The sequence below is a fragment of the Polypterus senegalus genome, chromosome 8 (genome assembly GCF_016835505.1).
Source record: "Polypterus senegalus isolate Bchr_013 chromosome 8, ASM1683550v1, whole genome shotgun sequence".
Classification (NCBI taxonomy): domain Eukaryota; kingdom Metazoa; phylum Chordata; class Cladistia; order Polypteriformes; family Polypteridae; genus Polypterus; species Polypterus senegalus.
Window position 1 is genome coordinate 86627121 of NC_053161.1, and position 17206 is coordinate 86644326.

Below are 17206 nucleotides of genomic sequence, written 5' to 3' on the forward strand. Positions count from 1 at the left end.
CCAATAAGAAAAAAAAAATATTGCCCCCCGTAATATTCGGAGTCTTTTCTGAGACATGACAATATAAAAATGAAATTCCTTCCAAAGCAAATGGTTTTACCATTGAAATGTGTTCAACAAACTATTTCAGATCCTTTCCTGGCCTTCACAAATACAGTGTATCTTGTTCCCACAGACATTTATAGAAGTTCGCCAAGGCACTAAAGTACACCTTTATGCATATTTATCTTTTCTGGTGTCACCACATTATATGCGTCTTATTCTTCTTTAAGTGCTAGTACTTAAATTCAGAATGAACAACTATTTTTTCTGTAATGTTTTTAAAGCTGGGAATCTGTGTTGCTAAGTTTATGGTTCTGTATTATATTATTTTCATTTACTCTGTCTTATCTTATTTATATTGAATTTGCTCTCGGAGATTCATTAAGTACAGTATATCTAATCTAACCTAACCTAACCTAATCTAATCTATCTAATTCGTCCTCATATATCCAATGTATTATTCTACCTGTCTGTATTTACTCCTTTCTCTCTTATTAAATGCATTACTTTTTTTATATAATTGTGATAATGTAATTGAATTTAGGCTGTAATGTTGATGAAATGTTAATTAATATTCTCACAATACTTAGTCCTAAATTCAAAGGGCCTGCCTTTGTCAACTTTGTGAGTTTTGCAGTCTCCTCCCACATTCTAACGCCATGCAGATGAAGCTGAGAGGCAACACTAAATGGACCCTACTGAGGACTGGCATTGGCCACTGTTGGTCTATTGTGGGTAACTGCTTGCTACCTAAAACTGCCAGTATAGGCCCTGAATACTCCAAACCCATTTAGAAAAGAAAGTAAAAATAATTCAATTTAGACTGCAATAATATTGGTTATGAAATAAACTAGCAAAATACCCGCGCTTCGTAGCGGCGAAGTACTGCATTAACATTTTTATTAAGAAGAAAATTTAACCTTTTTAAACTGAGGGAAAATATGCCAATAATTATTTGTTAAGGATCTCTTTGTATACCATGTTGTCAGTTCGGCCCTCCGGTTGTAATATGACCAAGCTGTGCGCTGAACTTACTCTTGAACATGCAACGTACAGTTGGCCATGTGAACAGTAATCTTGTCTCAAATCAGACAGCTTGGATTGCTGCTGTCATAATCGGTTTGAGTTTCATGGTTTGTTTCAATTATGACAGTATTTGCAGGATTTGTTGTGTTGAAGTAACATTCGGCATCTGTCAAGCGTTGTAAGCATACAACCAGTTTCATCGATAAAATCACATCCAGCTTTTTAGAGTTTAAACATTCATAAACATCAAAGTGTCCACTACTGAAATCGTCACCTGTGAATCTAAGATGTTTAAGAGGCATTGGCGGTTGTCCAAAGGTGTAAAATATTTGCCCATTTTGGTACACTTGAAAGCGACAACCGAACAATTCAGCGGCAGCCATCAACTCACATGCAGAACCATAGGTGAAGGGCTTAAGCATTTCACTCTTCTAGTGCTCCTGTGTAGTATAATAATCTCCTGTACCGTCATCAGTCCACACCTTGAACATGTCCCAGTCATTCAATACGTAAGACACAATGTTCCTCCGGATATCAAGAGTGAGCCTGATATGGCCGTGCAATATGTAACAAAGAGAATGGAAAAGGTAGGTGGTATCTCCGGGCATGGAAACCACTCGGTAAGTGATCGATAGTGATCATCTCGATAGACATGGTAATGGGGGTTGGAATGATAAAGGAAATGGGTACCTGAGCAATGTAAAGTAAGTGTAAAATACCTATACAATAACTATAATTGTAATAAACAAACAATAAAACAGCGGAGAAGCCGTGGATTAAACAAAAAGGCTGTAGTTATCAGTAGGGAGACGTGAATCCCGTGGCGAAGCAAGGTAGGGAATGTAGAGACTGGAGCGACGGACGGCCTTATATAGGCAGGCAGCCAACAACGTGGGAGGTTGTTGGGATGGGGGACCCAACGCCCTCACACGGTGACCGAGCTGCAGGCTATGGACGTATATATGTACGTAAGTAGGATTCAGTTAGCGTTGGGAACCCGTGTACCAAATTTCTTGAAGATGGGCCCATAAGTAACAAAGACTGTTGAAAAGTTCAATATGGCGACTGACAGTGGCATCATACCACCAAAATAAGTACGTACATTGATTTCGGTTAGTGCAGGGAAGCCGCCTACCAAATTTCGAGAAGATGTGGCCATAAATAAGAAAGTTCAACATGGCGGACGTTGTTGACCGTTATGACCATTATGTGTAGAATTTCGAAATGAAACCTGCTTAACTTTTGTAAGTAAGCTGTAAGGAATGAGCCTGCCAAATTTCAGCCTTCTACCTTTACGGGAAGTTGGAGAATTAGTGATGTTGGAAAATTCAATATGGCGGCTGACAGTGGCGTCATACCACCGAAATAAGTACGTACATTGGTTTCGGTTAGCTCAGGGAAGCTACCTACCAAATTTCGTGAAGATGGGGCCGTAAATAAGAAAGTTCAACTTGGCGGACGTTGTTGACCGTTATGACCGTTACGCGTAGAATTTCAAAATGAAACCTGCTTAATTGTTGTAAGTAAGCTGTAAGGAATGGGCCTGCCAAATTTCAGCCTTCTACCTACACGGGAAGTTGGAGAATTAGTGACGTTGGAAAGTTCAATATGGCGGCCGAAAGTGGCGTCATACCACCGAAATAAGTACGTACATCGGTTTTGGTTAGCGCAGGGAAGCCGCCTACCAAATTTCGTAAAGATGGGGCCATATATAAGGAAGTTCAACATGGCGAACGTTGTTGACCGCTATCGACCGTTATGACCGTTACGTGTAGAATTTCGAAATGAAACCTGCTTAACTATTGTAAGTAAGCTGTAAGGAATAAGCCTGCCAAATTTCAGCTTTCTGCCTACATGGGAAGTTGGAGAATTAGTGATGAGTCAGTGAATCAGTCAGTCAGTCAGTCAGTCAGTCAGTCAGTGAGGGCTTTGCCTTTTATTATTATAGATAAAGTCAAGTGCATACTAATGAAATAATATATCCTTAATGGTTTTCTTCTAGGGACAGAAAGGGATAGATGGAAAGAATGGATCTAGAGGTGCCAAAGGAGAGCGGGGCCTGCAGGGCCAGAAAGGCAATTCCGTAAGTTGATAATAAATAATATTAAATATTCATAAATTCTTTGTTTTTTGAAATTTTTAAAATTTTTTTACATTTTTCAGTATGGAAAGTAAAACAGGTGGCACGGTGGCGCAATGGGTAGTGCTGCTGCCTCGCAGTTAGGAGACCCAGGTTTGCTTCCTGGGTCCTGCGTGGAGTTTGCATGTTTTCCCCATGTCTGCGTGGGTTTCCTCTGGGTGCTCCTCCCACAGTCCAAAGATATGCAGGTTAGGTACATTGCCGATTCTAAATTGTCCCTAGTGTGTGCTTGGTGTGTGGGTGTGTGTGCACTGTGGTGGGCTGGCACCCTGCCTAGGGTTTGTTTCCTGCCCTGTGTTGGCTGGGATTGGCTCCAGCAGACCCCTGTGACCCTGTAGTTAGGATATAGTGGGTTGGATAATGGATGGATGAAACACATTTTTTTGTATTAAAAGAATTGGAAAGGGGAAAAGAATGTCCAAGAGAATTATAGATCATGTGATTTACTGTATTTGAAATTACATTTTGTTCTGTGGTGAAACCAACCCTAAAAATTGCTAAAACTGACGTTGGTCCAGCAATGCCTGAACATCTGATAAGCTGTATCCTGCTAATAAAATGCTGTTTCAAAAGTATATTTTTGCCAGCATGCATTACCCATTATTAAGTTTTCAGAAATAATGGAAGCTACAGATTAGGTGTGGGCATCATAAAGTGGAGTTAGATGAACGCAGGTATCTCTTTCTCTGGCGTTGCAGTAATTAATGGACTGAAATATAACCCTCCTCCTTTGCTAATGAAAATAAGCTGAAAGAACTGATTCTTGACTTTTAGTATATGTTATCCTAAAACTAGACTGAAATAAGATGGAATGGGTACACATATGTATACACCTGCAATCATGCATATCTGGAAAATTTTACAGTTAAGAGTTGAGCCTTTTTTGGTCAATTTAAGATCTTGAACAGAATGGCTTAGGATCATGGTCTCGGATTTGGAGGTGCTGATTCCCATCCCAGATGCTTCACACTTAGCTGCGAACCGATCCAAAGAGAGCTGAAGATCACAGCTTGATGAAGCAAACAGAACAACATCATCTGCAAAAAGCAGTGACCCAATCCTGAGTCTACCAAATCAGAACCCCTCAACGCCCTGGCTGTGCCCTGAAATTCTGTCCATAAAAGTTATGAACAGAATCGGTGACAAAGAGAGAGTCCAACTCTCACTGGAAATGGGTTTGACTTACTCCCGGCAATGCGGACCAAGCTCTGACACCGGTTGTACAAGGACCGAACAGCCCTTATCAGGGGGTCCAGTACCCCATACTTTCGGAGTACCCCCACAGGATTCCCCGAGGGGCAAGGTCACTAAAAGTCCACAAAACACATGTAGACTGGTTGGGCAAACTCCCATGCACCCTCCAGGACCCACCTAAGGGTGTAGAGCAGGTCCACTGTTCCGCAACCAGGACGAAAAACACACTGTTCCTCCTGAATCCGAGGTTCGACTATCTGACGGACCCTCCTCTCCAGGACCCCTGAATAAACTTTTCCAGGGAGGCTGAGGAGTGTGGTCCCTCTGTAGTTGGAACACACCCTACGGCCCCCCTTCTTAAAGAGGGGGACCACCACCCCGGTCTGCCAATCCAGAGGCACTGTCCCTGATGTCCATGCGATGTTGCAGAGGTGTGTCAACCAAGACAGTCCAACAACATCCAGAGCCTTGAGGAACTCTGGGCGTATCTCATCCATCCCCGGGGCCCTGCCACCAAGGAGTTTTTTGACCACCTCTGTGACCTCAGTCCCAGAGATGGGGGAGCCCACCTCCGAGTCCCAGGCTCTGCTTCCTCATTGGAAGGCATGCTAGTGGGATTGAGGAGGTCTTCGAAGTATTCCCCCCACCAACCCACAATGTCCCGAGTCGGGGTCAGCAGCGCACCATCCACACCATATACAGTGTTGACACTACACTGCTTCCCCCTCCTGAGACACCGGATGGTGGACCAGAATCTCCTAGAAGCTGTCCGAAAGTCGTTCTCCATGGCCTCCCCAAATTCCTCCCACACCCGAGTTTTTGCCTCAGCAACCGCCGAAGCTGCATTACGCTTAGCTTGCCGGTACCTATTAGCTGCCTCCAGAGTCCCACAGGACAAAAGTGTCCACAAACGGGTTCGGGGATTGCCACCACGAAAGGCGCAACCCACCATACGGCCACAGCTCCGCTCAGCCGCCTCAACAATAGAGGCACAGAACATGGCCCATTCGGACTCAGTGTCCCCCACCTCCCTCGGGACGTGGTTAAAGGTTGGAGGTGGGAGTTGAAGCTACTTCTGACTAGGGACTCTGCCAGACGTTCCCAGCAAACCCCCACAACACGTTTGGGCCTACCAGGCCTAACCGGCATCCTCCCCCACCATCGAAGCCTACTCACCACCAGGTGGAGATCAGTTGTCAGCTCCACCCCTCTCTTCACCTGAGTGTCCAAGACATGTGGCTGCAAGTCCGACGACATGACCACAAAGTTAATCATCGAACTGAGGCCTCAGGTGTCCTGGTGCCAAGTGCCCGTATGAACACCCCTATACTTGAACATGGTGTTCGTTGTGGACAGTAACAAAACACCGCTCGGGTTCAGATCGGGAGGGCCATTCTTCCCAATCACGCCCTTCCAGGTCTCACTGTCATTGCCCACATGAGCATTGAAGTCTCCCAGCAGAACGAGGGAGTCCCCAGAAGGTATGCCCCCTAACACCCCCTCCAGGGACTCCAAAAAGGGTGGACACTCTATACTGCTGTTCGGCGCATACTCACAAACAACAGTTAGGACCAGTCCCCCCACCCGATGGCGGAGGGAGGCTACCCTCTCGTGCACTGGGGTAAACCCCAATGAACAGGCTCCAAGTCGGGGGGCAATAAGTATGCCCACACCCGCTCGGCACCTCTCACCGGGGGCAACTCCAGAGTGGTAGAGAGTCCAGCCACTCTCAAGGAGATTGGTTCCAGAGTCCAAGCTGTGCGTTGAGGTGAGCCAAACTATATCTAGCCGGAACCTCTTGACCACGCACACTAGCTCAGACTCCTTCCCCTTCAGAGAGGTGACATTCCATATCCCAAGAGTCAGTTTCTTTAGCCAAGGATTGGACCACCAAGGTCCCCGCCTTCAGCCACCACCCAACTCACACTGCACTCAACCTCCTTGGCCCCTCCCATAGGTAGAACAAAATCTATATTACAGTTTGCATATTCTCAGATATACAGTAGATCCTACATGTGTTTAGTGTTAGAAGGCTAATGCAACATTAGCATGTTTACTTTGGCCCTACCCCAGCTTGGCCCAATTCTTGTCTTTCATTTTAATTCAATTTCTGTTATTTTACAAATAAATACTGAGCTGACTCCTTTATTGAATCTCTTTGTGCCAAACCCTGTCCCTCTAAATTAATAGTCTATTGCATTATCCTTTGTTGCCTTTCCAATGCGATATCTCATTCTATGATGTTGGAGGTAAGATGTTGCAACCTTGCACATACATTAAACTAGGGATGTACTGCTTTGCAAAAAGCACCAGAAAATATAATTTTCTGTTCTTGTTAACAGTGATCAATTTTATATTACCTGGCAGTAGTTTACTTGTTAAATTATCACCTCCTTTTGGCTTTATAGATGGACTAGCTCTATTCTCAACAACTCTTTTTCTATTAGAAAGCCTAGCTGCTCTCTGTTCCCCCTATTTTGCTTTCTGCTTTGTTCCATCCTTAAGAAAAGGCAATTCTTGTCATTATTTCTATGTTGTAGTTTGTTCATAAATTAATGTTTCACAGATAACAACCCATGAAACTCTGCATTTAGCCCCCACCCAAGCTCTTTTCTATTCTGACTTGTTTTATTGGTATATTTTCTAATTTGCAAAATATATAAATAAAGGTAAAAAAATGTCAAAACAACTATGATGCTGGCAAAAAAACTGTGAAGTTGTGAATATACAAAACTTGATTCAAAAAGTTAAAAAAGTCCACCAACAATGATAATTTTACCAAACTTAATTAATTAATTTTTTGCATTTATATAGCGCTTCTCTCACTACTCAAAGCTCTCAGCAATTGCAGGTTAAGGGCTTGCTCAAGGGCCCAACAGAGCAGAGTCCCTTTTTGGCATTTACAGGATTCGAACCAGCAACCTTCTGATTGCCAGTGCAAATCCTTAACCTCAGACTTGCATTAACCCTTTTGGCCCTGGATTTTCTGTTTTTATGGGAAAAATTATTTTGTGAGATATTCTACCTTTGGGGTATCTAGGAAGCTCAAAAATTAAAAAAAAATATATATATATCACTATTATTATACAATAGCTGGCAAATATTTCAATCTTCTTGAGGAAATAAAATTGAAAGTAGTGCGCACAGTCTGGAAGCGTCCATTTTCGCTTCCTTGTTTTGTGGACTATATGCCAGTCTCTCCAGTCTGCGATAATAGTAGCATGCCCGGTTCCAATGGCTGCAAATGTACCTGCGCTTTACAAAAATGGCTGCATATATATGTACTAGTAATAGGATGTCAGGGTTAAAACATGCATTCAGATAAAATTATAATGGCCTTCTGGAGCTCATATAGGACCTTTGAGATTTGTGTAATACACAGTACACTCACTTATTGTTGGTAGGACAGGTTAATACAGTTAAACTTAATATTTTTCCAAGGTTTATGTAGTTGTTTCAATGTATTACAATTCACAGAGCAAAATAATTTATAATATTTTCAACAGAGTCATATCCTTATTTCTTTGAAATAAAAAACAGGCCATCTTAAAATAAATAGTTTTGTTGCTGCCAAGCTATCACTTGCCCAAGTAATGTCACAATTTTCCAGTACAAAAAGGGTTAACAATTGATTGATTAGAACCACAACACTCGACTCTAACATCACCAGAAGATACACTACAGCATAATGGTGTGGTATAAAGCAGGAGCAGGACTTTAGGGACTTTCATGTCTCACTTTGACGTTATTTTGGTTAATTTCAGTGAATAGGATGGACTATTGTGTTGGGCTGAATGGCCAGTTCTAAGGTTCTAAGTATACAATATATTATTTGCACAACAAAGGTTGAACAAATAATACAGACAAGTGATCAGTAGTGAATTTATGCAATATGTTAGGTAAATAAAATGGAGCTAGTCCATTAAAAATAATAAAAAACATGGACTCAAACACTCCTTTAATATCTTAAACAATCATTAATCTTTAATCCCTAATCCCAAGACATTTTCTTAGATTGTATAATATACTGAATATAACTGTAACTTTAGACTTGACTGGAATTGATTCTTAAACACATTAAAGCCTAAACATTCCTGCAAACCAAGAGAAACTAGAAGGCTTCTAGATAACAGCTAAACTGTAAATTAATGTATTGTACAGTAAAGCTCATTCACCAAATGGTTATGCCTACCCTTATGTTTTATACAGCTTTACAATCGATATATTTGAAATACCCATGAGAAACTGATTTAACATTAAAAACAGGAAACCAGATTTTCTATACAAGGTCAAACTCTTTTGAAATCAAAAACAAAATATGTCTAGAATGAGCATCCATGGGCTTAGTCCAGGTAAAAATTTTGTGTTTTTGTCTCTTATTCCAGTACATGTCACCAGAGAAGTCAAAGCAAACTCTAAATGTATTTATTGTTATTTTTAATTGCATGTGAAGATAACTTTCAAAACTGATTGTTTGTTTACCACAAATAATTTTATACAGTAGAGAAGAATGAACTTTCATGGAAAATTGGGTAGAGAGACTTGATGATGAGAAGGCCAGTGTCAGAAGATCACACTGGTGTACATCATCCTAGGAGTGTACAATTTCATTTTTGTTTTTAGATAGTAACAACATCATAAAGATCTTTTCAAATACTTATGGGACAAATGAAAAGCCTGAAGAACAAATAAAAATATATACAGTAAAATCTAAAACAGAATTGATAGTGTGTAACTATTACACAAGAGTAATAATATCCATTAAATTACTGTAATTGTGATTTGCCTGGTAATTGCAATGGATGAAGTTGCCATTCTAGTTAGCAGTGAATGGATTTAATTCTGTTACACATGGAGCAGGCCTTGAAATATTCTTTTATGTTTTTATCTAAGGTATGGTATATAACTAGGTACTAACACATCTGAATACCTGGATGTCAAGATAACTCCGAGTCACTAAAAATTGTTTGATGTGAACGCATTAGGTACTAATAGTATATTTTGTATTTTGAGTGGTATTCATAATTAACTCTAGAATTTACACAGCGTTCACAGTAGAAAGAAGTCTTTATGTACAATGAATTTGTTCAGCAGTAACTTACACATTCTTATTCTTGTGCAAACAAATCGTATCTGCCCACCTGTGATGTTTTCAAGTAAGTTTTTGTAGACAGTATAGAGTATAGCTGTGAATCTTTCAGGCTGTTTCATATTTTCATAACTGGCTTAAAAGATGGTACTTCAACACTTTCTGGCCAATGTTTCTATTCATCCAATGCTAATTTATCCTCTACATCATAATACTGTTCTGAAGACATCTACAAGGATTTACCTTCCCAGTATCTATAAACCACTGTGAGAACAGAAACCTAACCACTATATTTGATGCATCATCTTCTAATTCAAATAAGAAAAGAAAGTGAGTATGTCGCAGAGCGACTGGATCTGTGAAGAGATTTTTAACTAAATGAATTCTTGTTTACTTTTTTCTAGTGAATTAATGAAACTATTGTACTCAAATTCTTAATTAATTTTCTGTAATATTTTTTCAAATTCAATAAATCCTTCAATTTATTTAAGTGAGTCCAGCACTCTATATTACGGAATGGGTTTTATGTATACTTAGCCCTTTATTAAATCAGAATTGTATTGCCAAAAAAGCTATTGCTAAGAAGATGATTTTTTTCTTTACAAAAAAATTCCTGAGAACATTTTAGTTGTCTTACTTAAAATCCATGAACTCCATGAACTGAATTTTCCCTAGAGTGGCAAATATAAGCCTTAGTTTTGAAACCTGTCATTATTAAACAAAAAAAGTATTAATTTATTTGAAAGAGAGATTTCTCATTATTTTTGGATGAAGAACAGAAAGAATACAGATAAGATACAAGATGCCATGTAAAAACAGTATTCAGTAATGGAAAAAATAAATAAAATGAAGCACAGAAGAGAATTCACAGTATTACCAAATAGTGCCAATAGGATCAAAAACTTTAAACTTGCTGAAGATCCTGACAGGTTGCTTTGCCTGCACTCCCTTATTATATACTGTATGCATGTATACTTGAAAGTGACAACTCTTGTACCATCTGGTCTTTCTTCCTACAATTCTGAACACTGGATGCTCCTGAGGCAACAAAGATGATATGCAGCAGTGTAATAATAAATAGCTTGGTTTGACATTCCTTGGATGTAAACAAAAAGCAAATATGTTTCCAATTTTTTTAATAAAAGTTAAAAAGTAACTCTTTCTTTTTTTTTAATTGTATTGCAATCATTCCATACAAATCAATCAATTTTTACAAAAAGTAGGATTGAGAGCAAATCGACCCCCACCCCTGAGAGAGAGAGCAAGGCCAATGGTGTAAAACTTAAGGCTTGTAAACATACCTAAATTGCTAAGTTTGATAAGCCAATAGAGATGAATGGAGAAGAAAACGAAATACAGAAATAATTGCTTCCTCTGTGCTTTAAGAGCTTATTCTAAAATATTACTGATTAGATCCTGCCATGTCTTGAAAAAAAACTGTACAGATCCTCTAACTGAGTATTTGATTTTTTCCAATTTCAAATAGTATAAAACATCGGTTTCCAACTGACTTAAAAGAGGACAGTAACTTTTTCTAAAGGATGGAATTTTAAAATGAAAGTTTTTCAAAATCTCCAGAAGCATTTTAAATGATACAGTAAAACAAATGGTAATAAATATGACTTAAACATAAACAAAACTATAAGGTCAACTTACTGAACACAAAGAGAGTAGTGATTAGACTGTCAGCTCTCGTCAGGGTAACCATTCTTTGGACTTGGGCTTGAAACAGCTAAAGTCCTCATTTACAAATATAAAAGCCTTTTTTAATTGTATATCTCATTTTCTTATGCATTACTTGATATGGTCATTTTAGGGTGAAAGAGGAGAAACTGGATTGGCTGGTGACCCTGGAGAAAAAGGAGAAAAGGTAAGCAAATTTTCCTTTTCTTTTTATTTCCATTACCATATACTCAAGCAAATAAAACTGTTTAACCTTACATTAAAAAATATCAATTTTTATCTTTAATTTATTAGTTAAATGTTTGTGATACTTTTTTAAAAGATAAACCCAAATAATTATTGAAGCAAGTTCTGCTTCCAAAATTATACAAGATATCCTTTAAAAGAGAGGACTTAATATTGGTTTGATTTATGTTTAAATTGCATTTGTAAAGGTAGGGAAATAAAAAATGCAGCAATGAACAGCACTTTATGAAAAAGAATTCTGCCTCTTTATTTTTTGTAATAAATGTGCTAAACTGAGCTTATTTCTTGTGAGCACTTATATTTTTGCTCAGTTATTTACAGTGTAAAACATAAGTCATTACCTGATGTAGTATTACATTTAAGATCACCCCTAGAAAGCCATAATCCAGATGTGATAACTAAACATAAAATTATTTTTATCTCTCAAGCATGTTTTTGTGTGGTATTCAAAATTTAAATGGGAAATTCCCCTGCAATATGCCAATGTCCCACTCTGGGAATGATAATAATCCTAGTTTGCACATATAATTTATCAAAACTGGCTTGACCTCATAGTCCTTAACCTGACCAGAATAATTAATAATTAAAAGAGATGGACTTATGTTGTTTTGTTCTTCAATTGTTATACCGGGGGGCAGAAATTTATTTACAAAAAAATTGTTGATTTTTTTTTATTTATCTGTCTAATTCAATTGTAATAATAATACTTTGATTTAATACTTTGATTTATAATAGGTTATAACCTTGATAGTCACAAACATATACAGTATATCAATATATACTGTAAATAAAATGTAACATATTTAAAATTCTTTCTTATTACAACATAAATGTAACTATGACAGGTATCTGTCATGTCATTAACGTCTTTAAACAATCATCCCCAGCAGACTGAATTTTCCATCCATCCATCCATTTTCCAACCTGTTGAATCTGAACACAGGGTCACGGGGGTCTTCTGGAGCCAAACCCAGCCAAGCACACATTACAATTTAGAATCGCCAATCCACCTAACCTGCATGTCATTGGAGGTTCGAGGAAACCGGAGTACCCGGAGAAAACTCACGCAAACACGGGGAGAATATGCAAACTCCACGCAGGGAGGACCTGGGAAGCGAACCCAGGTCTCCTAACTGCAAGGCAAAACTGCAAATAACTAATGCTTAAATAAAATAATGTAAGCATTAGTGTTGCTTTACTGATAATAAGAAACTTTACTTTCATCACTGCTTGTTTGTCCAACAGATTCTGATTGAACATTATAGACAAACCAGTTTTAAACCCAGGCTTTTTGTGTCAATACATTTTATGCTTGCCTTTAGGGATTTCGAGGATTACCTGGCCGCATGGGAGCTCCTGGACTGGATGGAATGAAAGTAAGTTTTACTGGTCTCTTTTTCCCTGTATCTCTAGTATGCATTAAATGGTACAGTTTTAAAATATGGAGAAGCGTGTTTGTTTCTACTTCTATCAGTGTCTCTTTGCAATCTGCATATACAAGTTTATTGTGATATAAAAGCTTTTCGATAAATTAACATATTGTACCATAAATGCACTTTCCATAGTCAGACTGTTATACATGTAAAATAGTTGAAGGAAATAAACAAAGCTATGGATGGAAAGGTACCGAGTTGTTCTCTATACTTTATATGTTCTCAATCACACGTTCTACAAAGGACAAAGAATGGGTCAGCCTCTTTATGAGAGAGCATCTAAACTGAAAACAAAAAACAAAGTCTTAGTTGAAAAACAGTACAGATTCCTAAATCAAAATGAATTTTGAGGAAAATTATATATTTTCCCTTGATATCCCAAAACCAGAATTTGGCACTCTTCTGCAACACCATCTTAAATAAGTACACTGATTAGTGATGTAATGCACACAGTGATATGAGTTGTGCGATAGCAGCCAAACTAATGATGATAAATAATATGTCTAAGTCTGTGAAAAGCATCACAAAATGCTGGAAGACAGTAAAAATTAATAATGAAGTAAAATTTCTTAAAACAGTACTAATATTCACGACACTCAGTTGTTTCTTTGAAGAGGGTTAAGCAGTGGTTATTCTTCAGAGGTTAGGTTTCACCCATCTTTGTACATGGCTCTTAAAGACAATCGCAAGACTCCATCTTTTAAAGATGTTCAAATAATGTCTTTTGTAGTTGATCTTGATAAATAGATTTTGTTTTCTGAGTTATTAAAGAAAGAACTTATTATTTTAATGTTGATGAAGTAAACCATATGTCAGTCTTACTAAGGAAAGTTGCTTACTTCTCATTGTATTATTGTGATAGTTCCCTCTACTTACCCTTTACCTATTTTCTTCAGGGATAAGTGAACTCATCAGGTTTGTTACCGGGATGGTCTACTGTTGTACTTTAGGATTAACGCATATATACGCAGATATACGCATACACACAGAAACTAACCACAAACATACCACATGCACCTTATTTCCTGGCACTTTATCTCGCACAAGTACCGTATAAATAGCACATGCTCATTCCACTTACCCTAGTACTCCAAGAGACATACTTATCATAGGCACAAATAATGTACCATGTCTTTGATATATTTCAAACCTAAATATTATTTTTCATCTCCAAGAATATATTCTAACGTACAAAGGCTCAACATCCTTGGCTATAGGCCATTTATCAGCCAATGAATGTCTTACTTTAATGCACTGTTTATTATTGAATTACATTCAATATTATAAACAGCTGCGATGGCCCCTCACGTTATAAAAAAAGAAGTGCAAGTCGGTTTTGGGGAGATCAGAAAAAGGAAAGAAAGGAAAAGAAGACGGAGGTTGTAGGGAGCGAGTGAGGAAGCAGGCGGTGCATGAGAGACAGACACGCGGAGCATGTGGTGAGCGTGCAATCGAGCGCTAGAGGGCAGCTGCGAGGAAGCTGGGTGTTAGGCCGTCACCCAGGTATTTGAATTGACGTTGCTCCCGCTGAGCGTACAGGTAGCGGGAGTGACTAGGTGAAAGCGACGAGCCGCAGAAGGCCGCGGAAAGGCAGCGGTAGTCGGGAGGCTTGGTGGTGGAGTCCCCAACGTGGGCGACCTGGCCGTTGGTGGACATCAAGTTTCGGGGACTGGGATGAGAGCCAGACCGAAGCCAGGGATCGGGAGGTCTCCAGTCTCCAGTGTGTGTGAAAGAAGAGGGCAGCTGCAGAGAGCGTCTCGCCTGCTGCAAAGCCCAATTGGGAGAAGCAGGTGAGACACTAACATAGAAGAGCACCGGACTTGTTGGTTTTTTTAAAGGCTGCTTCCTAAAGAGGATTTTACCTCTGGTTTTAAAGGATTGTGTTTTTTTTTTTCTAATGTTTTAACCTCCACGTTTTCATTTTAAGGATTATTTTTTTATTTAGTTGAACTTGAAAGCACTGTACTATTTATTTGTGGACACTTTTGTTTTGATGGACTGTTTTTAATAAAAGCACTGTTTCACTTTTAACTATCACCTTGCTCAGATGCTCAATTATTGCCTTCACTGACTAGCTCACTCGGTTTCATTATTGACGGTGTTGGGTTCAAGGGTTCCCAAACAGCAATGGGAGCGTGGAGCCAGAACCCACATCGTCACAGGGCTTCTTAAACTGGCTATGTCTTACACTGACCATAGCGACAGATAATCATGAATTGCACTAAACCTTCTTTGACTGTCTGGCATTCATACAATTATATATTATTGTAAGATGTTGCGTTCATTTAATAATGGTTAGAAGCATAGGAAACAGACAGATACTTCCCTAAGTAGCTTATTATTGCTTGCGCACTTTCACCTTTTAGCAAGTGAATGGTTGGCTGAGAATGTACATATTCTTAGTGTATCTCACAGAACATCCTGAAAAGAACCATTAGCAAGACATTTTAAAAAAACAGAGCTTGTCTTTTAACAAAGAGCTGGAGTTCAAATGTCAATAAGGTGTAAGGCATTCGAGAAATCAGACTATGGCCTGTTGCAAACCATGTTTCATTAAATTAAATGTGAATGTCTCCTTATTTGTGCAACTTGTCAAAGTACTGATCAGATAGCCATTAGCCATTAGTAGAATTAGCAGTATTATTATAAGTATTCAAAAACTATATGATGACATTTCCAAAACATATCTTTAAGTTATATCTTAAAACAATGTCTTGTCGATATATTACTAACAGCTCACGTTATCTTGATTTTATATTGTTAAGGGTGAAAAAGGTTCTCCTGGGGATCCTGGAATTCCTGGACTAGATGGGCCTCCTGGGATAAAGGTCAGCAAACTCATTAACTTCATGTTAACTGAACCTTTGTTTGTCTGGGTGGTTGCATACTTCCAAATAAACAATCATACATGATATTAAACTTCTCCTTTTTATTTGCAGATTTTTTTAAATTTAGTTTTTAATTAAAAGATTTAACATATCTTCTGTGTCTATTGTATTTATGACTTGAATCCTACAAGAAAGTGTATTACAGCTCTGCTGTGTTGGAATATAGCAAAAATCAGATTCTACCACCCACTTTTCTTCACTAAAAATTCAACTATAGCCCTAAACGCAGTATTCTTATTGACTCTTCCTGCACCTCTAATATATATATGTCTCAATCCAAATACTGATGTACTTCCCATTATATTCTTCAATAACCATTAACTCTTCTCATAGTACTATTAACACGTTCCACAGCTGTTAGTGATTTAAAAATATCACACACCCTATTACCATTTTTTCCTTAATAGCTAAGCTGAGTTTAACCATTGGCCCAAAGCTCACTCTTGTCAACCACACTTTTGTTTTCTACAGTATTTCTACCTAAACAATGACCAATTACACTGATTTACATAATTCACAGTACCACCTACCCATTTCACCTTTATCCCACAACTTCTGCCAATACTAGGTGCCCTTAAATTGATTTTACTTTAATAATTCTTAGCATTTATATAACGCTTTCTCACTACTCAAAGCACTCAGCAACTGCAGGCTAAGGGTCTTGCTCAAGGGCCCAACACAGCAGAGTCCCTTTTGAATTCTGACTTCTGTATCCACCTCTGGATTTTTAATTGCGTCCTATGCATTACCATCAGCCTTTACATTACCACAAACCCCAAAATAAGCAGCTACCCAAAAAACAGGATCATTATACCCATATACAATACATTAGGCCATGCATCATGAAATACACATTCAGCAGTAAATCATGATGGCAACTTCTGTTATTGATTTGACCTGCTCCACCTACTGCAACTTAATAGTTAATGCTATAATCTCTGCAGTATATACAAATAAATTATTTGACAATCCTTTCCTCAGATGTATGCAAAACCATGGACTACAGACCCCTGGACGTGCTCAACTGCTAACTGGACCCATCAATATATGTACTATTCTTCATCTTTGTAATACCCACCTATGATGAAAAACCTTATCATCAAACTCTACAGTAGTGGCAGGCATGCAGACTTTCATGATGGTCTTTGCAACTTGACTATTGGCTGGAAATCAATATTTCTTTAGAATAGTTATTATATTACTGTGGAGGAGGGCCCACAAAAAGCAGATTGAAAACAGAGTACAAAATCCAGTCTGTACCATAATTCAGCACGTGTCTAGTGTGTTTTTGGCAACGTCTGCAAAGTACCTGTAAAACCAAAACTGTTATGTAGGGTGTGCTTGCAAGCTACTGTATTTAAGAACCCATAATAAAAACACATTAGGATAAAAATACAACAGAAGAGGCAGAGAGACATTACAGCACATATAAAAAGTAAAATAAAAAAGACCAGTCACATTAATT

At 38.4% G+C, this 17206-nt stretch overlaps 1 protein-coding gene across 1 annotated transcript in view; it reads left to right on the plus strand.

Annotated features, from left to right (window-relative positions):
* LOC120534099 (collagen alpha-1(VII) chain-like) overlaps positions 1-17206 on the plus strand; it is a 171292-nt gene that overhangs the window by 85404 nt on the left and 68682 nt on the right. Inside the window, exons 21-24 of the mRNA XM_039761371.1 lie at positions 3071-3151; positions 11308-11361; positions 12743-12796; positions 15619-15681. Coding sequence (XP_039617305.1) covers positions 3071-3151; positions 11308-11361; positions 12743-12796; positions 15619-15681 — 252 coding nt within the window. The remainder of the gene's footprint in view (positions 1-3070; positions 3152-11307; positions 11362-12742; positions 12797-15618; positions 15682-17206) is intronic.